Genomic DNA, 23023 nt, shown 5'->3' on the forward strand with positions numbered 1-23023 from the left:
CAGAAAGAACTGTAAAACGCAGCAAGCTAAGAAAGGACAACATTTTGAGGTGTGTTTGTCTTTGTCATGCAGCATAACACCAAATTTGTTTTTTTAATAGGATGCCATGAATTTAAGGCACTTGCAACAATGCCAGGTTAGCCAGGTCATGTTCTAAACTATGGGACAGATGAATAACAGTACGGTTGACATAATTTCAATAATATTGACAAGAATGACATTAATTCAAGTCTACTTGGACCTAGAAACAGTATTCAATACAAATAAAATGAAATAATGCTGTGAAACACTAAAAAAAGTTTATATGTACCACAAAATATCACACAAAAATATCTATTTACATAAATATTTGCCTGTGGTCCTATTGTGAAATAAAACGTTGTTATGGATAATGCACAGATCACCTCTACTGTATGGAGTCAGTTCTAATGTCTTTGTTTTCAGTATTATAGCTGACTTCTTTCTATTTAAGTTCACCATCAGTTCAGTCTTTAGAAAGCAAATAACAATAGCTGAGTTTATGTATTAATATACATGTGTAATTCACATGTTTATGCCATCATTGTATGTAAAAATACCACTTGTAAAAAAGTAGTCAAAATAAATGTTTAAATGCCACATGGATCTGATTTCTACCTTAAGAAGAAGGAAGTTAGTAACATAAAACACATTTATAGCAAATTTCCAGATTTCTTGGTTTTTTAATCTGTCCAATCTATCTCAAATATTGTGTTCTTTTCCTTGGCAGTTACCAGTTTTTCCTGTGAGTCAAGACACATAGAAAGCCCTTATTCTCATACTTGAAGTATTAACAAGAAAGTCAGTTAACAAATCAAACAAACTGACACTCTCTGAACATATCTGGGTGGGTTTATTTATTTATTTATTTTTGGTTCTTTTTTAAGATGGAGAGAATATGAAAACTTCCAAAGTAAAGTGAGATGCACTTTATGAAGCTGACCATGAATTTATTTTAGCCCTAGTGTCTTCATTAAGACAAGATTTAAAGTCTTAAAATTCATTGTTGAAAGTAGATGAATATTTTCTGTTAGTAATTCTTGGAAGATGGAGTCCACCTTTGTTTCCGGTGATTGCTTTAGACAACTCAATGCAATGCCATGTGTAAAATGAACAAAGATGCAGTAACAACAAGTGGCGGGAGAAACAACCTACAGTTACATTGTACTGAATGCTACTTCTTCCTTCTCAAGAGAACTTTATATACTGGTTGTCTTAGACTTGAACCATAATTCCAACGCCCACCGTAAGGGCTTTTCTGGGGCCTTTGCAGTACTTGAAATGTTTCAGGAGATGCTCTGATACAATGACTAGGTAAATTTAATAAACTAGCAAACCTCTACCATGCCTAAACCATACTATTTCTTCACAGAACTTGATTATAATGCTGGAAATATAATTATATACATAAAAAATTAAAAGCTAAAAAAAATAAAAAAAATAAAAGCTAAATTCAGAAGGAATATAGAAATAATATTGGGAATTTAAGTTGATAGCAGTTAACTTCAAAATCTAAAATCTGTAAAAGAAAGTAAATAGCTTGGGAAGAAAATACTTAGTTTTGAGAAATGCTTTACATGGGGAAACTCCAACAGAATGAGAATAGCAATATTATCTTAAAATCATAGTTTTAATTTAACTCTATTCTAATTATGTATAGTATAGCCTTAGTATATGTTTTGCCTGTAAGTAATTTCACTCTACAAACATTTCTTAGTCTGATAATTTGATAAGACATCATATTCTCAAGTGGTCTTCAGTAAAACTGATTGTATATGACATTTTGGCTACGGTATAATGACTTAACTTCCCCACCCTCCAGAAATTTCTACATTTGGTTGGTTTTGCTTCAGATCTACTAGAAAAGCAGATCTCTATTCAGTAAACGGAATTCATACACAGTTCCAAATATGGATGACAGCTGATAAGGCTATGGACTTATCTGCAGAGATAGGTATCCAGGAAAACCTCCAAATGGCCTCAGACAACTAACACTGAACTTCCTTGCCAACAAGGAACTAGAAACTATGTCTAGTTTTTATTGAGGATTCGTTTCCTCATGGGGAAAAAGTAAATCAGCTTGATGCTTTCAAATTTGATCCTTTCAGGGTGGTTTGACTTTTAAGAATGGAAATATTTCTGTTCTTATTTAGCTAAATTTTATTTAAGAAATCAGGTTTATGGTTTTATCTCCATTTCCTTCTTACCTTGCTCAGGAGCATGGAGTTCATATTGTCTCACTCACTAAAAAGATAATCAATACACGGCCAGGTTTTAATCTTGTCCCCCTGACCTCACATAACGTTCCTCATTTGATAAATTTTAGTAAGTCTGAATTTGTGTTTTCTTTGCTTTTATTTTTGGTTCAGGCCTAAGACAAGAGGCTAGTTTAAACAGATTTTTTTATCCCTTTTCTCTCTCAACTCAAAACTACTTGGCATAAGTGAAATCTGACAGGAGTCTGGTTTAATAAATTTTGTGATAATGACTGCATTTCTGGCTACACAGGTAATGATTAGCATTAATGTCTGTTCAGACACTGACATTTACAGATGAAAGATATACATAGCACCTATATCATTTTTATTTTTTTTTGGATGAATTTTAATCCTCCCTCCCCCACCCCAAGGGTTTCTTTTTATAAAAGGGAATATTTTAAGCCTCAGTTTGAGGGTATGTTAGATAATAAATAAAACCAATTGGCTGCTAGTCATGTATTTTCAGGACCATCCTTAAGCACAATATTTTGAAAAAGAAAGTGAAATGATTTGTATTCATTCCTTTTTTGTTCCATTCTATCATGCCAATTTATCAAAAGGAAACAAATATCATGCATATTTTTTCAATCCTCTGTGAAAACGCATATATACCTGCTATGAGAGTTCTCACATTTCATAGCAGTTGTGCTTTTTTGTCATATCAATTTTTTAAATCTGTCAGAAAGAAAAGGTAACATTCAGTCTTGTCATCAGCACTACTCGGAAATAAAATTGTGACATTTCTAGCACTGGTTTGACATGAATCTGTGACCAACAGATGTGTGGTCCTCTTTCACACGGTATATACACCGGCTTGCAGTAATACACCCCAAAACACACTCATTTGAAGTAAATGAAGAGCCCAGTTTCTGTACCGCAGTAATCTACTGTAACCAATCTACTCTTCTTCGATCGTGTTGATAATTCTAGCAAGGTACGGACTCTTACTGGATAGAAAGGTTTCTGACAGTCTTTCAAATGAAAATCAGAGCAAAGCAAGATCATTGCAATAATAGAAAACATCTCTTCAGCAGGTGAAAGGCTTCGCTTCAGGACCACCATGTCAACTGCTATTTTAGATTCAAACAGAAAACATGGAAAAAGCACTATTGTCATCTAAGCAAGAAGTCCTAATGCCACTGTAGTTTCTGGAGCAGCATCGATCAAAGGCATCATGGTGACCCGAGCACTAATCTTCTCCCTTTCCCTCAGGTTTGCTGGCAGCTGTGTCTCAGAAAAAGCTGTCTTCAGCAAGGCAGAAGCAGGTAAGAGAAATACATTAGAAGTCTATGTCCCATCCTGAGTTGTCGTCAGGTGGTGGTTCATCACTGTCCTCGGGGAAGCTGTCAAAATTGCTTGTGTCTGTAGGTGATGCAACCTGCAGGCGAGACAGGAGGAGGATAAAGGTTTCCTTGTGTTTGGTTTTTCAGTGGAATACCAAGCTAGACTAAACCCAAAGCCTCCTTCATTCATTCTCTATATGTTAATGGCTTCTATGTAGGAGGGGTGGCATTTTGTAATGAGGGTAACAGTGGTGAATAAAGCAGAAATGGTCTTTGCCTTATCGAGTTTACTTCATCAAGTCAATGGTACACAACAACAGGTAAGGAATAAAGTATGTGATTAAAACAAATAGTAACAAGCATCAATAATTATTGAAACTTTTGTTATTATAAAGGAGAAACACAAGAGAGCAAGTGAAGTCTCTCTGACAAAGCATTATTTGAAGTCCAGTAATTGATGGTCCAAAGGTCCTGGGGTGAGGAGAGTTCCAATCTTTAAAGTAATCAACAATGGCCATTGTGGTGCCTGTTAGAGGGGCCAGGAGAGTTGTTATGTGTGTTATCTAGTACCTTGTTAAATTGTGTGTTTCCTTTTTAAGTTTAATGAAAAGTCAACTCTAAAATACAAGTTCTGTGAATTCATTGGGCAAAGTCCATTTTTTTTTTTGGGTAGAGGAATAGTAAAAGTAATGAATATGTATACTTTAACTCTTGTCATATCCTATAATGTTTAGAAACATTTACTTTGGAAAAAAAATTTGCCATTGAATATTCCTACTTTTGAAATTTAGACTAGGATTATAATCTAAAGCTTTCTTATTTATCCCACCTAGTTTTCCAACTCTATTCTTGTTCTGAAATTAAAATGCCTTGAATGCAACAGCATCCGTAAGCAAAATCAACTAATGATATTTTGTTTGTGAATGATGTAAATATTAGCACAGAAATAAATCTTAGGAGATAGTCTTGAGCTATATTCCTACACACCAGGTATTCAAAACCTCGGGTCAAAGAGCATTCTTGCCTGCCTTCATGCTCCTGTGCAACATAGGTTATTAAACAGGTGTGATAATGACTGAAGCCATAAATGCAACTAATAAAAATCTGTGTCAAGTTAATACAGCTCATTAAGTGGGCTGGCTATTTAACATAAAGCCTGGCGTATCAGGGACAGAGTTAAGGGGGAAAAGGCATTTTCTTTTAGAGAATGATGAAGCAATGAGATTGTGTCTAGGATTGTGTCAAAGCAGTATGAGAAAGAGGAGGAGGAACTATCTGAGCATAAATGAGTTCGGCTTTGTACTTATTCTTTCTGGTTCCATCCTGGCTTACAAAACTTGTAAAATGTGGTTCTGCTGGAACAGGAAAAATTGTGGTAAGTGCCTTGTTGAAAACCTAAATCTCTCTCCTAAGAACCAAAGGCTATGAATTCCATAACAATCAAATATCTTTAACTGGCAGAATCAGAATCGATATTACCCAGCTCAGAGTTGGCAGCCCTTCATAAGGGAATGTCCTGAATGAATTCACTATGACTTTCCACGTGTCCCTTTCTAGGGATTTGATCAGTAATTTTTTCCTGTTCCAGATACCATTCTACTATGCTCACACTTTACAAATTTGATTTTGCCCTGATTTTGCTGTGTCAGACATGACTGAATTATTTGAAATGCAGGAAATGAGACAGAATTTGGCAGAAGTAGGAAATTGTTGAGGTTGGTTTGTGAAGTCACCTTCTGCCTACATCTGTATATACTTAACTTTTAACATTGCATTTCTTCCTTACTTATTGGCCATGGTGAGATACCAAAAACCAGGTTAAGTAAAAATTCAATTATGATAAAATAGAAGACAATATGAGATTTAAAAATGAAGAATGACGATATCATTACATAACTGCCACATCACTAAGAATCATGGTTACTGAAGTTGACCCAGAACCATAATTATCAGTGCTGGCATTATTCTTGCCTTGTACATTGTTGATCATTGCTAGATGTACATTGTTAATGTTTTTTATAGATTTAAAAAAATAAAGTTTATAAGTTTTGTAAATTGTCTAAAATGTTAGATTATAAAATAGTCAATAAGAGAGGAGTAGAGGCATGAAAATGAACATTCACAAATATTGAAAAATCTTGTGTTTAAATTAGTTAGCAAAGTCAAAGACATATAGAATTATACATAGATATATATATATGGTTGTTAGCATGTACCATTAATATGATGCATCTATATTTAACCTTATCAAAAGATAAATCAGTGAAAAGAACATGTTTGATGATTGGCATTACCCCCAATAATTATGTCATACAATTCTGAATGGCAAAGTTTACTTACACTTGGTATTATAGGAGGTGTCAAGGTACCTTTCCGTAAGCCTTCCCAATTAAAACCCTCAAACCATCTAGCAAAGAAGAAAACAAAAACCATAAAGAAAGTTAAAGGGATTTCACCTCAACTAAAATCTTCTCATTACAATACACACAGATAGATGATTATTGGAAAGTGGTTAGCAAACATTTTCAACATGAAACTATTTTCTATTTAATTGCAAGTTGTCCCAATTACCTTACGCCATGAGGAGCGTATTTTTGGAATGTAACTGTCAAGACTGAAAATATATTAGAAACCAACTCACATTTATTCTAGTAGCTTCAGTCATGATGTCTACATGACCTTGTTCTGAAATTGTCATTATACTTTAATAAATGTCATAATACACTTGGCCTTGTACTTCACAGAATATTTTAAGGAGACAAAATCAGGGCATCCAGCTCAGGAAATAAAGTCTCTTCCTGTCTTTGCCACTGAGTTAGTATAAACCCCTATATAATTAATCTTTTCATATCCTTGTACTTGGAGGAGGTGTGTGTGTATATATATTTTTTTTCTCATATACTTTATCTACATTTCTATTTTAAAAAGTAAAGGTATTTTGTATACAGGTCTTGTGTGAAAATGAGAACCAAATACTACTAAATAGCTTGTTTTAATTTGAAAACATTTCACTGCTAGCATCTTAGATCTTCTTAGGACTTTGGTACATAAGTTCCTTTACAGCAAATGAAAGAGCACTGGTGGCCTAACGGGTGAGGAGATATGCTACTAACCCAAAGGCAGGTGGTTCAAATCCACTAGCTTCTCTTCTGGCGAAGGGCTATCTCCTCCCATGTAATTTATAACTTCTGAAACTCCACTGGTGTGGGTCAGCTATGAGTTGGTTCTGATGCCATGACAATTAGTTTTTGTTATTAGGGGGAATGAATATTTCTTGTAAATGTTATAGCAAAGATTAACAAATGAAAACCAATTTGAATTTTGTTTCATTTTGGAACACTCAGTCAACAAAGATATGTTCTAATATTTAAGATTTAGCTATCATTCAAAGGCAATTTTTTTCTTTTATTGATTGGAAAAATGTTTTGTTGTATAAGAAATGAGGAATAATTTCATGAAAAGCTTTAATTTTTAATATCCTGGTAGAGTAGCATTCCAGAGGAAAAGAAAAAAAGACACATTTCATCCTTGTACTATTATTACTGTTAATTGCTGCTGAAACTAGAGAAGATAGAATGTTCCCATTAAATGTGTGAAATGGGAGAAGTTGAATGCAGTTAAGTGCCACCAGGTCAAATATATCTAACTCAAGTTCCAGAAGCAAAACTAGTAAGGCCCTTATTTAAGAGACTATTAATATTCTCTGTTCAGATATTTCCAGTAGCACAGTGGTTAAGTACACTCTTGGTGAGCCGATGGTTAGCAATTTGAACCCACTCAGCCACTCCACAGAAAGAAAGATTTAGCAATCCGCTTCCATGGATATTGAAGACAACAAAAAAATTCAAGACATGCAGTTCTTATTCTTTGCTTTATTAATGTAATGAATTACAGTAGTTGATTTTCTTATGTTGAATTATTCTTCCATATAGTTATGTGCCATCAAGTTGCCTGCGAGTCACAGTGACCCTAAGCACAACAGCTCTGAATCCTGTCCTATTCTTGGCCAATTTCACTCCCTCCAACACACCTACCCTCCTTACTCCAGTTACTGTTAATCCATCTCATCCAGTCTTCTCTTGTGCTATCCTTCCACCCTTCCAAGCATGATGTCTTTCTCCAATGACTACTGCCTTCTGGAACATGCCCAGAGTATATGAGACAGCCTCAAAATCCATGCCTCCAATGAGCAACTTGGTTTCACCCTCTCGAGGACACAGCTGCTATGAATCCCACTTAGTCATGATTTTTTTTTAAATGCACTGTTGGATTCTATTGGCCAGGATTTCTACATCTATGTTCATGATAGATATTGGACTATAATTTTCTTTTTAGGTGCTAACTTTGCCTGGTCTTGGTATTAGGTTTATGTTTGTTTTATAGAATGACACTTGAGAGTATTAATTTTTCCCTTTTTAAAAATTTAACTAGAATTGGTGATAGTTAATCTCTGAATGTTTGGAATTCACCTGTGAGGCTTTCTGAGATGAGAATTTTTTTGGTGGAGGGTGGAGTCTTTTTATGATCTGCTTAGTTTCTTTTTTTTGGTGATGGACTAGTTTAAGTGCTCTACTTCTAGGTCAATTTGGGTAAGGTGTATAGGATTCTAGGAATTTGTCCATTTCCTCCACATTTTCAAATTTATGGAAGTATAGTTTTTCATATGTGTCCATAGGGTTTCTGAGACTGTAATATTGTAATAGAAGGAGACTGTTTTTCTCCTGCTGAAGTGCTGGTGGATCTATCCTGCTGGAGACAGGTGGTTTCCTCAAAAAGGTGAACATAAAAATTCCATAAGACCCAGCTATTCTACTGCTATAAATATATTTCAAGGAAATTAGAACTAAGACATGAATGGAGTTTAGTACACCTAGGTTCATAGCAGCACTATTCACAATAGCAAGAAAATGTAAATGCTCATCAACAAATGAAGGGATTGAGAAATTGGGGTACATTTACATAATGGAATACTATGCACTAAGGAACAATGATTCAGTAAAATACCATATAACATGGGAGAGTCTAGAGAGCCTTATGCTGAGTAAGATAACTCAGCCACATAAGGACAGGTACTACATAAGGCTACTATTACAAAAATAGGATAACTGAGCAAGACATGGATAACAGTTTAAAAAGGGAAGGGAGTACAAATCTCCACTTATGTCTCAGTTCTAATATCCTTGGGGTTTATTCCCGGTAGTAGAATAACTGGGTATTTGTACACCAATGTTCATAGCAACATTATTCACCATAAGGACGTGGAAACAGCCCAAATGTCCAGCTACAACGGAATGAATTGAGAAGTTGTAGTACATTCACACAGTGGAATACTAGGCAGCATACAGGAGCAATGATTTAGAAAAATACATAACTTGGGAGAGACTGAAAAGCATTATGCTGAGTGAACTAACTCATTGTCATAGGGACAAACACTGCAGAAGACTACTGTAAAAATAGTATGACTAGTAAAACATGTATTGGAATCTAAGGGGGAGGAAGAGTAGGGGTGAAATCACATAGTTACATAATTTAGTGTGTGGAGGAAGGAGGTAAAGGAAATAGGAAAGATCTAGTGGGAACCTGAAAATACAGGGTATTGGTGGGCATAGTGCAATGGTGATTAATTTTTAAAACATAATAGGAATGACTGTATGACATGATATCAATGAAAAATAGTATGATACACAAAGTATGTAAACTTTATAAAGAAATAAATATAAATATTTAACAAAAGGGAAAAGGGAAACATCATTATGACAGCCCCAAGGTTAGTGGGTAAAGGAGGGGTAAAGGAATAAGAAAGATTCAATGGGTACCTGAAAAGATGGGGTGAATATTAGGCATAGATCAATAGTAATTAATTATAAAATACAAAGTATATGAATTACTATATAAAACAATGTACATGAATGAAACCAAATTGAATCACTGCATGCAAACCAATTAAAAATCCTCAGAACATAACGACAACAGTATACTAACTGCGTCAGTTGCAGAACTACTAACGTAGGCAGTTAAAAACAACAGATTTTTCTGAACTCTGAAACATATAGGTAAAAGAAAAGTACACTTACTTGTGCTTTTGAATGTCTTTCACGCCATTTTTCAAATTCCCTAATCTTTCTGACGGGTTGTCCCTATGAAAAAAATGACAATTAGTGAAGAATGTACTTTTTACGCATTATGACATTTTCAAATGTTAACGTAGGTTCGAACGCTTACCTGCATAGTTTTTTAATTAAATTAGCAGCATTTTTGGCAATCTTCTTTGGAAATTCTATCATATCAATTCCCCTCAATATGATGTTATAGGTTTTCATAGGATCGGGGCCTGAGAAAGGTGGGCTGCAAGAATAAAAGACATGACAAGAGATTCTATTTTTGAATTTTCTAAATAATAAAGCTTAATTGTTATAAGCCTCATAAATAACATGAATTCCTATTTGGAGGTCTTAAATTAGTAATGAGATTTAGGCAAAGACTGAATGAATAGCAAAGCAATGTGGTCACCCTTCTCAGCCAAACCATGAAATGGGTCCAATTTGTCTGTTCTGCCTGTCATTTCCCTCTAGAGCTACTAGCTACCCTCTTGCCTTTTTGCTGTCCTTGGTTGTTGAAGATACTATTTCCATTCTGGCTCTCTAGCCTTCTCTCACACTTATCAATTTATGGATTATACCAGGGAAGAAGTCCAAAATCCCTAGGATGACCTGCAAGAACATCAGTGGTATGACTCCATATATCTACTATCATCACCCTCAATTCACTCAATCCAGTCACATAGACCTCTTATTTGTGTCTTCCTAAAACTAAGAACCAAGAAACCAAGTTTCTCCATGGAGGCTGGGATTTTGAAGCTCTGCCTCACTTACTTTGGGCACACGGCAGGGGGATCTGTTCTTGGAGGAGGACATCATGCTCAAAAGGGTGGATGGACAGACAGCACAAGAGAGGAAGACCTCGGATGAGATGGATTGACATCGTAACTGGGGCAATGAGGGTTGGTGTGTCAGAATTAGTGAGACTGGCTCAGGACAAGGAAGGGTTCAGAGCTGCTGTACATAGGGTCACTAAGCATCGCAGGCGACTCAACCAATAACATTCTATGACAGGTTTGGAAGCAGGAGTGGTATCCACTTCCTAAACGACTGGCCTCCAGAAACTCTATGAATTTTGATAAATGTCGATAGTTGTAGAGGGGCTTCAGGCCTTTTGTTCAAAGGGTCGCTATGAGGTGTACTCGACTTGAAGACAACAACAACAAACATAAGGACATTGTTTACGTTGCCTGGAATATTTCTTCCATCACATTTTACCTTATCTGTTGTTGGGTGACATCAAGTAAACTATACCTCTTAGCAACCCATTTATTTAAGCTTAAGAATTATGTCCTTTTTCTCAGAATGGCTCATTCAACCATAATTGATCATAAACCCTACATCAACTAAGCACTGTCTAATGATGTAATCCAATGCGCTAATATAAATTTAGGATCCCCTGTTCTCCAGTTTTATACTAGCACCCTTTTAAGCCAGTTTGCAATTATCTCTTCAATGGCAAGCTTATTTAATAACCACTTCCCTCTTTGAGATAAAGTTTTGTCCTTCAATGACATTCATGAAGTAGAGATCCTAAGAATCCCTAGTGAAATTATACTTAAAGTACTCTGCTTCTAAATGAAAGGTCAGTGATTCAAACTCACCAGCAGCACACAGGAGGAAAAAACCCTGGTAATTTGCTCCCATAGAGACCACAGCCTAGAAACAGTTGATATGTTCCATCAAGTCTCTTTTGACTCATAGCGACCCTATGTACAAGAGCCCTAAATGCTGCTCTATCCTGTGCCAACTTCACTGTCTTTGACACACCCCCTCCCATACTCTAATCACTGAATCGATCCATTTCATCTAGGGTCTTCCTCTCTTGCGTTGTCCCTTCACTCTCTCAAAGATGATGTCCCTCTCAAAGGACTGGTCTCTCCTTGCAACATGCCCAAAGTATGTCAGACAAAGCTTCAGAATCCTTGCCTACAAGAAGCAACCTGGTTTCACCCTCTCCAGGGCAAACCTGTTTGTTCTCCTAGCAGTCCATGGTATATTCAATACTCTTCTCCAACACCACAGCTCAAATGCATCAATTCTCTTCCTATCATCCCTAGTCATTGTCCAGCTCTCATACGTATAGCATGCAATTGCAAAATCTATGGCCCGGATCAGGCGCACCTTAGTCTCCAGCCTGACATCATTGTTCCTCAGTACTCTGGAGAGGTCCCTGACAGCCGACTTTCTCAGTGTAATTTGTCTCTTGATTTCCTGGCTGCTGGTATCAAGAGAGTTGACTGTGGAGCCAAGCAAATTAAAACTGTTAACTATCTCAATCTCTTCACCATCCAAATGATGCTGCCAATTGGCCCAGTGGTGAGAATCTTTGTTTTCTTGATGTTGAGCTTCAATCCATATTGAAGTCCACAAGCACCTCAGGTCCTCCTCAGTTTCAGCAAGCAGGGTTGTTATCTGCATAATGCAGGTTGTTGATGAATCTTCCACCAATCCTGATGCCACATTCCTCTTTGTACAGCCCAGTGTCTCGGATGATCTGTTCTGCACACAGATTGAAAAGATATGGAGACAGAATACACCCCTGGTGGACACTCTTCTCGATTTTGAACCATGCAGTGTCTTCTTGCTTGGTTCTGACAACTGCCTCCTCGTCTACGTATAGGCTTAACATAAGCACAATCAAGTGTTTTGGGATTCCCCTTCTCAGTCAGCCACAGATTGTTGTGATCCACACAGTCAAAAACCTTTGCATATTCAATGACGCACAGATAGACATTCCTCTGTAATCTCTGCTTTCTGCCAAGATTCATCTAATATTAGCTATCCTTAGTACCACGGCCTCTTCTAAACACAGCCTGCACACGTGGCTATTCTCTGTTGATGTGTTGCTTCAGTCATTTTTGGATAATTTTCAGCAAAATCTTGCTTGCATGTGATATCAATGACATTGTTCGATAATTTCTGCACTCTTAGGAATGAGAACAAATATTGATCTCTTCCAGATATTTGGCCAGGTGGTTGTCCTCCAGATTTCTTGGCATAATTAGTGAACACATCCAGGGCAGCATCTGTTTGTTGAAATATGTCAATTGATATGCTGTCAACTCCTGGAGCCTTATTCTTTGCCAATTCTTTAAAGCAATTTGAACTTCCTCCTTCATCAACATAGGCTCTTGCTCATATATTATTTCATTAAATTCTTCTGTGTCAGCCAATTCCTTCTACTACAGTGACTGTGTATACCACTTCCATCTTCTTTTAATGCTTCTTGCATCATTTAACACTCTGCCCAAAGCATCTTTAAGCATTGCCACTCATAGCTTGAATTTGTTTTTCAATTCCTTCACCTTAAGAAATGTGGAGTAAGTTCGGTCCTTTTGATTTTCTGACTCCAGCTCTTTGCACATTTTCATTGTAGTGTCTGGTTTGTCATTCCGAGCCACCCTTTGAAATCTTCTATTAAGCTCTTTAGTTTCTTGATTTCTTCCTTTAGCTTTGGTTTCTCAGCACTCTACAGCAATATTCAGAGTCTCATCTGACATCCATCTTGGTCTTTGCTTCCTCTTCAGCCTTTGTAATAATCTTTTGCATTCTTCATGAACGATATTCTTTATATCCTCCCACAGCTCATTTGGTCTACACTCATTAGTGTTCAAGGCCTCAAAACTGTTCCTGAGATGGTTTTGAAACTCGAGTGGGATAGACTTAAGGTCAAGTTTTGGTTCATGTGGATTTGATTTTTCTTCAGCTTCAGCTTGAACGAGGCCATTTACTCTGTGTTAGAGATGCAACTGGGGCGATCAAGGATCGTCTGGTTGATCTGACTAAGTCTCACAATTGGCATGGACTCATCTGCTAGCCTAAAAAGTCTGGGGTTTGAACCCACATGTTAGGAAAAAAGGTCCAGCAATCTGCTTTTTAAAGATTATAGTCAAGAAAATACAATAAAGATTAACTTGACATTGCTGGGTTTGGATTAGCAGTGTATAGCATATAGTTGGAGGTAAATAAATCTATCATCTCAGGATAGGGCAAGGCTTAAATCTGTTGTTCAGAAGGTCACCATGACTCGTACTCGACAGTACCTAATAACATCATCTCCCTGGCTTTATTGCTGGCTTAATGACTTGATTCTAATATCTCACAGATTATTACAAATTCCCCAAAATATGAACAATTAGCAGTATTGATACCTAAAGTTGAGACACTGATTTGGGTTGCTTTAATCTGGCCCATTTTATACCTTGCCTTATGGATTCTTGATCATTTGTAAAACACATTAAAGGTAGCACGAAAATGTGGTAAAAATGCATTGTAAGATGGTCTCATCCTAGTGACAAAAGCAGAAGTGTGTATTTGTTTGCTAGGCTACTGTTCTCATCAGGTGCCTATCAATGTCCATACCTGCCAGTCAGAAGTTCATACATTAGAATTCCCAGGGACCAATAGTCGGCTGAAATGTCATGACCTTTGTTCAGGATGATCTCTGGGGCTACATACTCTGGAGTTCCACAAAAAGTCCATGTTTTCTTTCCAAATCCTATTTTCTTTGCAAAGCCAAAATCAACCTTACAAAAAAAAGAAACACAAAATATTTCAAGCTATTTAGGCTTAATTTTAAAAGCAATGAGGTGCTTTTCTGAAGTACACTGGTAAGTATTAAAAAAAATTTCATGCAAGTTGTTACAGCATTGTCTTCTGGATGGAATCATCCCTTTTGCAATCAGAGCAAGCTTCTCTAATCAAATACAGCTCAAATGGGGAAAGGTAAGACCAGAGTCTAAGATGGAAATCACATCATTAGAATAAATCAGTCCTTTCTTTCCGGAAAGTCTTTTTATTTTCCTTTTTATGGCAACAGAGGTAGAACATAAAAGAAGACATTTCCTTAAGTAAACAAAAACCAAAACCCAAACACATCTAAAGAAATAAAATATCTCTCTTTTTTTTACTTAATAGTAAGATATTCTTATTTTTCCTAGAGTATACATGATTTCTACTGATTTAGTGATGTTAACCTTCATTTTGTAGCAATTATTTGAGCAACTACTTTACTGTTAAAGTTAAAGCTATGGGGTCAAAGGCTCATCCCTGGATAAACATTGGGACAGAAGGAAAAGTATACCCCTTACTTCTTAGAAGTCTTTTCAGGAAGAGATTCAGATGCACAAAATGTACTTTTCCCTTCTCTAAAACAATCTGTCAGACTATACTTAAAATTTTTTAAAAATCATTTTAAAAAATTAAACATCTTTCATTTGTCTTTTACTTAATAAAAAGACATTAACTGCTGTGACCTAGCGGCAAGAAGCTGTACTGCAATCCCAGAGGTGCGTGCTTCAAATGCACCAGATTCTCTGTAGGAGGAGGGACAATCTCCTCCTGTACCAGTCAGGTCCCATTTGATGGTACATACACAAAAAAATAATAAAATAAGATAAAAATAAAAAACAAAGATATTAACTGCTACTGGGTTAGTTTTTAGCCTTTTTTATTGATATTTTAACATGTGTTAACAAAAAATTTGACTTCTATTCATTCATTGTTGCACATTTTCCTCCATCCCTTTCCCCCCAGTTCACTTTTCTCTTTAAAAAGATTCTTTCACTGTTATGTAATTTTTTCTCATTTACGACCACCGGTCCACTTTGCTGTGCACCTCTTATTCTAGGCTATTGCCATGCAAATAATACCTAATCATATATTTCTTTTAGATAGTTCATTCTCTCGTCTGTTTCAATGCAGTGTTCATTATTTATCCCCTCTTTTCTTATTTTCACTCAACCCCATGTCAGTCTGCTTTTTTACAGTGGCATAATGTTCTCCAGGGTCACCAATTTTTTTAATAATATTTCATGAGTTTTTTGTTTTTCAGTGATGCATAGTTTTCCATTGTGTGAATATACCACAGCTTTCCTATCCATTTGTTTATTGATGGGCACTTGAGTTGCTTGAGTTAGTTTTATTAAAACCAGATGGTAAGTGAAAATTCAAAAAATTTAAAAAATAAAATCAGCTACTGACAGAGCCATAAAATTCTTCTGAAGTGTTCTAAATAAGAGAACTCCTCTTCTACAATAATTTTTTAAATAAGAAATCTTCTACAGGAACTCTGTCACATTTGATCAAATTTACTATTATTATTAGAATATTAATAGACTATTATTATACAATCTCTTTAAGATTGCCTGCAAAGTCCATTTTTTTCTAATCAGAATTCTTACATGAAAAACATTGAAATGATTTTTGGTTTTCCACAATATTTTACACCAAGAATTTCTGTGCAGTTCTTTTAGCTCGATAGATACATCTCAAGAAGAAGAAATCCACTCAAACATGCTTAGGCTGATAATTGTTAATCCAAACACAGTCAACTACATTCATCATATTTTTTAATAATTAGGACAAACAACTGGATGCAAATTTAGTAACAATAAACCCTGTTTTAAGAAAATAATTAATTTTGGGGGGGAACACCTAAAATTTTAATGTTAGCAAAATGAACACAGCTCTATTACTCAACATTTTAAAACTTCCGGGCAGAAATTATTCACTAAAAAGCACTAACCAGTTTGGCATAACCTCGATGATCCAGGATGAGGTTTTCTGGCTTGAGGTCCCTGTAAATGATTCCTTTGGAATGCAGATAGGCAAAAGCTTCTACCACACATGCTGTATAAAATCTGGTTGTAGAATCTTCAAATGAACCTCTGAAATACAGATAATGGAGTTGAAAAGAAAACAGAAATTAGTTTCTCTAACAGGATTTTCTTCCTTCATCCTACCATATTCCTGTCACAGTTTATCTGAAGAGACCTGTGTGCTACTGACCATGTCACATGATTGACATGGCAGTTAGCATTCCCAAAGCATTCGAGAATCAACACAAGGAATTAGCTGTCTTTTTTGAATGGGATAGTGAAGAGTCCTACACACTGTGTTTCATGTATTTATCATTCTTTATATTGTTTGCTATAGTTTGGGCAAGGGTTAGCAAAGCAAATTCATTCTCCATTCACCAATTTTTAGATGTTTTCTTTTGTGATACTGCAATCCCTATGATGTTTCAGCACCCTTCATTTCCTCCTGCTTCCATGTGTCCTCCTTTCCAGCCCCCTTCCAGTCTTAGAGCTTTGATTTGGGGCAAAGGCTACCCTTGAGGGTAATCTGTGGTAGACTATACTGAGCAGAGCATGCCTCCCTATTGTTTGGCTGAACATTGATGCCCACAGTGATTTCAGTTCTAACCCTGAACAATAAGGGCCACAGTCACAGGGATTCCACTAGGCTTGACCAGACCAGATATTAGAAGGCTTTTGTTGTTGTTATGGTAGATAACATACGTTTCCTGTGAGGATGACTAAAATAAGTTTTTCCAAACAACAACTTTGGAAATAGCTTGTTATACTACAGACACAGTATTATTGCTAACTATTATACTAGTTAAATGTTAAACTAACCATGTTGCTGTTAGCAAGACAAACACTACTTACACATCATTCTCAACCTCATTGCTGTAGAATTACAACCGACTTATAGCTGACCTTCTAACAGGTTTTTTCAGAGGCTAGAAGTTGCACAAGAAGAGACTGCCTGTCTTTCATTTCCATGAGGCAGCTGATGGACTTGTGCCACTTTCAGGATAGTAGCACTGCTCCCGGCATTTTAAACCACCAGAGCTTTTGAATTATAATTAGAAGGGGGTAAGGGAATTGGAAAAAAGTGCCCATTATGCAACACAATTACAACGTTTAGTAGGAAAGCTCTCTTCTTTCCCTTTGTCTCTTTATTAAATACATTGTGATGTGATGTGCCATCAAGTCAAAACTAACTCATAGCTGACCCTCCATTCATACTGCCTTTCAAAGGCAGTAAATAGCATGAGAGGAAATTACTCATCTTTCTCTCTCAAAGCAGCTGGTGGATATGAACTGTGTGCCTTTGGGTTAGTGATGCAACTATAGCTAGAGAGATCCAGAGATCTATATGTCAAAACTGCAGCCACTAAGTCAATTCGGACCCATTGCTATCCTCCGTTGAGTTTCTGAGGCTGCAAATCTTTATGGAAGGATAATGCCCAACCATCTCCTATGGAGCAGCTGAGGCATTCAAATCATTGACCTTTCAGGTAACAGTTCAACATATTACACACTATGCTATAGACTCCACATAGGCACATGCTTGTTTATTTAATAGTGTAATAATGAAGAATCAAACGTTGGCATTTAAAGCTAAGTCTTTGTGTTCTAGGGTGGAACATCTGTACTTCAATACTTTCATGTTCTATTTTTTTTTCTGAAGTCTTTTAAAAAGATACGATCTTTTCCCCCTCCCTTTCTCAGCCAGTGGATGTGGTTGAGTTATTTCATGATCATTCTAGGATGTAGATGTGAAAATCCACTCACGGGGTTGCTGTGCTTTGAAAGACAAGCACCCAGGTGATTTTTAGCTGTTACATAGCAGAGGGAAGCCCTCCACTTGCTGTCAGAAACATCCCTGATGCTGCTTTGGTTACAAAATTGAGTCAGAGAGCCTAACTTTACAGTGGAATATGATAATATTTTTTTAAAAAAACAAACAATTTATCAATGAATCCAAGGTTAAAGCAGCAATTTTTTTAGGTCATATGTTTTTCATTTTAACTAATAACATTTCTAAGACTTGTCACTGAAAAAACCTTTTCCCCACAAAATATTTTTCTTTTGAAAACTAAGAGGCATAATGATATCTACTCCTCTTACTTTTAAACATTCTAAGATTGTAGTGTTTCAGTTCAACCATATGGCAAAGGATCAGTTGTGAACTTGTAAGAACAGAAAGTTTCCATGAGAGGAATGGTCTTCATGTTAGGAGTGAAGCTGAGGCTGCAATAGTCCTGATTTGGGACTACCTTTGGCAGAGCTCAAATTACATACATCCCTGAGAAAAGAGATTAAACAAATGTCTTAAAGATCCCTTTATCTTTGCCCTTACTTAAGATCAGTATCTTTGTCTATCAAAAGGAATATATTTCTTTTCATTGGAGAGATCATTTACTTTAAGTATGAAACATTCTTGCACATATAATTAGCATACAGTTTTAATTACATTGAATGCATTACATGATTTTCATTTCCCCTCATTTATAAGTTCGTGAAGCAAAGCAGAATAAAGCAAAACAAAAGGAAGAAAATGGCACTTGGAGAAGAACCTTGTCTTTTTTTTTTAAAAAAAAAACTATATAACTTATTTTAAATGATTACTTCTTTATAGCAAGATTGTAAACTATGCTTTGACTGGACTTGGGAAAGCTGGTAGATTCTTGAGTACTATTATTGTTGTTATGTACCTTGAGTTGAAACTGACACACAGCTGACCCTCCAGTGGGTTTCCAAAGGCTTTAAATCACACGGAGGACAGTGCTCACCTTTTTCTCTTGGAGAAGCTGGTAGATTCAAACAGCGTTTGGATTGGCAGTGTAATTCCTCACCTCTAGACAACCAGAGTTCCCTGAAGCCTGTCTCTTACCTCTGGTCTTTTTCTATTAGACAAAGAAATTATTTCTGTTGCTGTGACTCTGGACAATATTACCTGCCATCCGTTTTATCTTGGGACAGTGTAGGAGGGGAAGGCCCTCTATGAGGTGGATTGATTCAGTGACTAGGGCAATTGGGATAGGTGTATTGGAGATGGTGAGATTGGCACAGGACAGAGCAGAGTTTAGGGCTGTTGTACATAGGGTCGCTATGAGTCACAAGCAACTCGACGACACATAACAACAACATACCTAGAGAAAGAATAGAACAAGGAAACATTGCATGGTTTAAAGTTAGAAAAGGAATGTGTCAAGATTTTATGCTTTTTTCATACCTTTAAACCTGCATGCTGAGCTAATCATTTGAGAAGCTGGACTCTATGAAGAGGAATTAGCAGGTATCAGGATTGGAGGAAGAGTCATTAACCACCTGCATTATGCATATGATATAATTTTGCTTGCAGAAAGTGATGACTTGAATACTTGCTACCAGATATTAAAGGCTGTTGTTAAGTTCCAGTGAGTCACCTGTGACTTATAGTGGATCTGTGTACAACAGCTCTGAAGCCTGCCCTGTCCTCACCCAGTCTCACTGACTCCAACACCTCTACCTCCATTGCCCCAGTTACTGTATCTATCCATCTCATTTGGGATCTTCTTCTCCTGTGCTGTCCCTCCACCCTTCTGAGCACGATGTCCTATGGGATACATCTCAATATAAAAAATTCCCAAATATCCTCCCTACTGAACCAACAGTCAACAACATGAACAATGATGAGAAGACTGATGTTATCAATTACTTATTTACTTGTATCCACAGTTAACACCTATGGCAGCAGAAGTCAAGAAATCATAAGATGTGCTGCATTGGGGAAAGCTATCTAGGATCTCTCCAGAGTGCTAAAGAGCCAAGAATGTCAGTTTAAAGCCCAAAGTGCACCTGATCCAAGCCATGGTATTTTCAATTGCTTCCTATGCATCTGAAAGTTGAGTAATGAACAAGGATGACAGAAGAAGAATCAATGGCTTTAAATTGCAGTGTTGGAGAAGAGTAGTGAATACCTGTGGACATGCCAAAAGGAAAAAAAAAAGTCTGTCTTGAATGAAGTTAAAACAAGGTGCTTCGTAGAGGCAAGAATGATGACATTTTAGCACACTTACACTGGGCATATTTGCAGGAGAAGCCAAACCTTGGAAAAGAACATCATGCTGAGAAAGGTAGGAATCAGCAAAACAGAGGGCTTCACAAGATGGACTGAACAAGAGGCTGCCACCATGAGCTCAAACACAATTGTGACTGAGGACAGCGTAGGACCCACAGGGCTTTGTTGTATTGTATTTGTTGACACCAGTAGTTGGAACTGATGTCACCTAACAATAACAATGTAATGGGAGCAACCATTTATGTGAGGAACACATTTCTCATGAAGTCTCTATTGAATGGTTTATATTTTTAATAATTTGGTCATTAGCAGGGAGATCTTAACACAAATTCAAATTTATCAGAGTTACAACAACTTCCCACTGTAAATGCTCACTCACAGAGGCTTTAAGTGCAGAACAGAACTGTCTCTTAGAGTTTGAAAGCTGTAAATATTTGTGAGAGCAGATTGTCTCATATTTCTCCTGCAGAGCAGCTGGTAGGATAGAACTGTCAAACTTCCAGGTAGCACCGTGGATTTTATAATAAAAGTTCTAGGGTCAAATCCAGCTTCGCTTATGGTTTGACTTTGTCCAATTGAAGATACCTTCCTAGTTTCAGTATTCTCATTCACAAAATGAAGCCAATATTTCTCTCATAGGGTTGCTGTAAGGATTGAAAGAACTGATGCATGTAATTAAGACAAATGCCTGGCACACAGTTGATTCTCACTAAATAAACAATGGTGGTTGTCATCATAATCCAACAAAAAAAAAAAGATTCCTTTAGTTGGTATGCCATAATCTGACCTTGCTGTGTGCCCTTGAGTTGCTTCTGACTCATGGTAACACTACTGAACAGCACACAACTCCCCCATACAGCTTTCCTGGTTATAATCCTTATGGGACTTCATCACTAGGTCTTTTCAGCCACCTTTCACCCCATCTTTCAGTTGACAGTGATTGTACCAGCAGGTCTCCTTTGCTTCAATCTAGGGAAATTAATATAGTTATTATGCACCATCAAGTTTACAGCAACTCATAGTGACCCTATGCACAACAGCTGTTGACCCTGCTCTATCAGGTTTAAAGCCTTTTGAAGCAGCTCTGTTGACATAACCCTTAGCACGTTGCACTGGAGCCAAGAGGCTGTGCATCTCGGATGGTTTGAAACTACCAGCAGCTCCTTAGGAGGAAAGGAGGCAATCCCTTCACATTAAGATTTATCACCAGAGAAACCAGATGGAGGGTCAGTAGAGGTTGGAATCAACTCAATGGCAGTGAGTTTAAAGCCTTTTGGAAGCCAGAATGGAGAGTTTGTAACATTAACCATCACTATTAGTGAAGTATTCATTGTTTTTCAGGGCCCAGGCTGAGTCAGCTCTGAGGAGTCATTCTGCTAAGAACCTCTGGGTAGCCTGAGGAGTTGTTTTACCCCACCTTAATTTCCCCTTATTCCTCACAAATACTCTTATTGGCAGTCAATCAAAATTCCGCTTTCCTTCATTATGCAGTGAATAGATCAAGAAGTGTATGTTTGGATCTTCAATTCTTGACAGCTTTGCATATTTGTTTCAGAGTTTTTCTGATCTTGAGTCATTTTGAAATTTGGAGGTTTCCAGAAACCTTGTTGCCATTCTATCAACCCTTGGAAAGTTTTCCATGTGCATATAAGAAGAAAGCTTAACTTCATTTTTAATATGTTTCCAAGTTATTTGATAAAGCAATATATGACACAATATACTTACTAGCAATGCACTATTTTATCACTAAGCATCTGATGTCGTTAATTTGTGTATTTTCAAAGCCACTATCTTGAAAAGCAGTCACAAAGCATAGTATTAGAGTGACTTGAAAATGAAAAATGATCACTAGAATTGGAAATGACAATCTAAATTGATCTGAAATAGGCATCAAAACTTGTTTTATCAATGGCTAAAAGAGTTACTTAAAGAAATAAATCATGTGTAGCTTTTTCTAATAAATTATACACTGACATCTGTGTCATTCCAATTAAAACAAGTAGGAAAGAAGCTCAGACAATCGTGGGAAATGAAGAATTGCTCTAGCTAGCTAGTCGGCAGTACATAATTTGAGAGAAAGAATTAACATTCTATTAGGCTTACTTATTGACTCAAAACTTAATCACAATGTTGAATAAACTTGAAAAGACAGATTTCAACATGAAAAACACATATATGACTAAAAAATAAATGCAGTCTTTAACCTGTAGTCACTAGAATCATGTCACCCATTGTCTTCAAGTTAAATCTAATGCATGAGAACAGTGTCGGAGAGAGAACTGCTCCATGGTTCTGCCAAAACCATCAATTTCAGGAGATTAGTTTGTGTAACCTTTCTCCTTTATAGGTATTGGTGCATTCAAATGGTTGAACCTGCAATTAGCAGTTAATACGTAATCTATCGCCACTGGGACGCCTTACCCACAATCTGTAGTGACCCTGAAGAATCACCCTGAACAATACTGCATCCTGTGCCGTTTTATATCCAATTGTTAACTTTGGGAGGCAAACTTTTTTTTTAAATGGACTTCTTTTGAAAGACTTAAGCTCTTTACCATCTGTTATGTTATCAAAAATGGAATTTAAATAATTACACTCCACAACATAGCTGAATGCAGAAAAAATGGATATGGAAAGTCACTCGTTGGTTTATAAGCTTATCCAGAAAGGCAAATGACAATAGTGAGATGAGATGCCTGTGATTTAAAAATGATGGTTTCTAAAACAA

At 36.6% G+C, this 23023-nt stretch overlaps 1 protein-coding gene across 2 annotated transcripts in view; it reads right to left on the minus strand.

The window, feature by feature from the left end:
- Window positions 1–2375: 2375 nt before the first annotated feature.
- PRKG1 (protein kinase, cGMP-dependent, type I) overlaps window positions 2376–23023 on the minus strand; it is a 1522098-nt gene continuing 1501450 nt past the window's right edge. Inside the window, exons 13-18 of one of the 2 annotated variants that reach the window (XM_006880306.1) lie at window positions 16187–16328; window positions 14023–14186; window positions 9782–9904; window positions 9634–9696; window positions 5900–5966; window positions 2376–3654 (exon numbers count right to left, since the gene is read on the minus strand). In XM_006880306.1, the coding sequence (XP_006880368.1) occupies window positions 3556–3654; window positions 5900–5966; window positions 9634–9696; window positions 9782–9904; window positions 14023–14186; window positions 16187–16328 (658 nt within the window). In that variant the 3' untranslated portion in view covers window positions 2376–3555. The remainder of the gene's footprint in view (window positions 3655–5899; window positions 5967–9633; window positions 9697–9781; window positions 9905–14022; window positions 14187–16186; window positions 16329–23023) is intronic. The other variant, XM_006880307.1, reaches the window with a different exon arrangement.

Source organism: Elephantulus edwardii, unplaced genomic scaffold (assembly GCF_000299155.1).
Source record: "Elephantulus edwardii isolate Elephantulus edwardi_28Jun2011 unplaced genomic scaffold, EleEdw1.0 scaffold00007, whole genome shotgun sequence".
In the NCBI taxonomy this organism is placed as follows: Eukaryota; Metazoa; Chordata; class Mammalia; order Macroscelidea; family Macroscelididae; genus Elephantulus; species Elephantulus edwardii.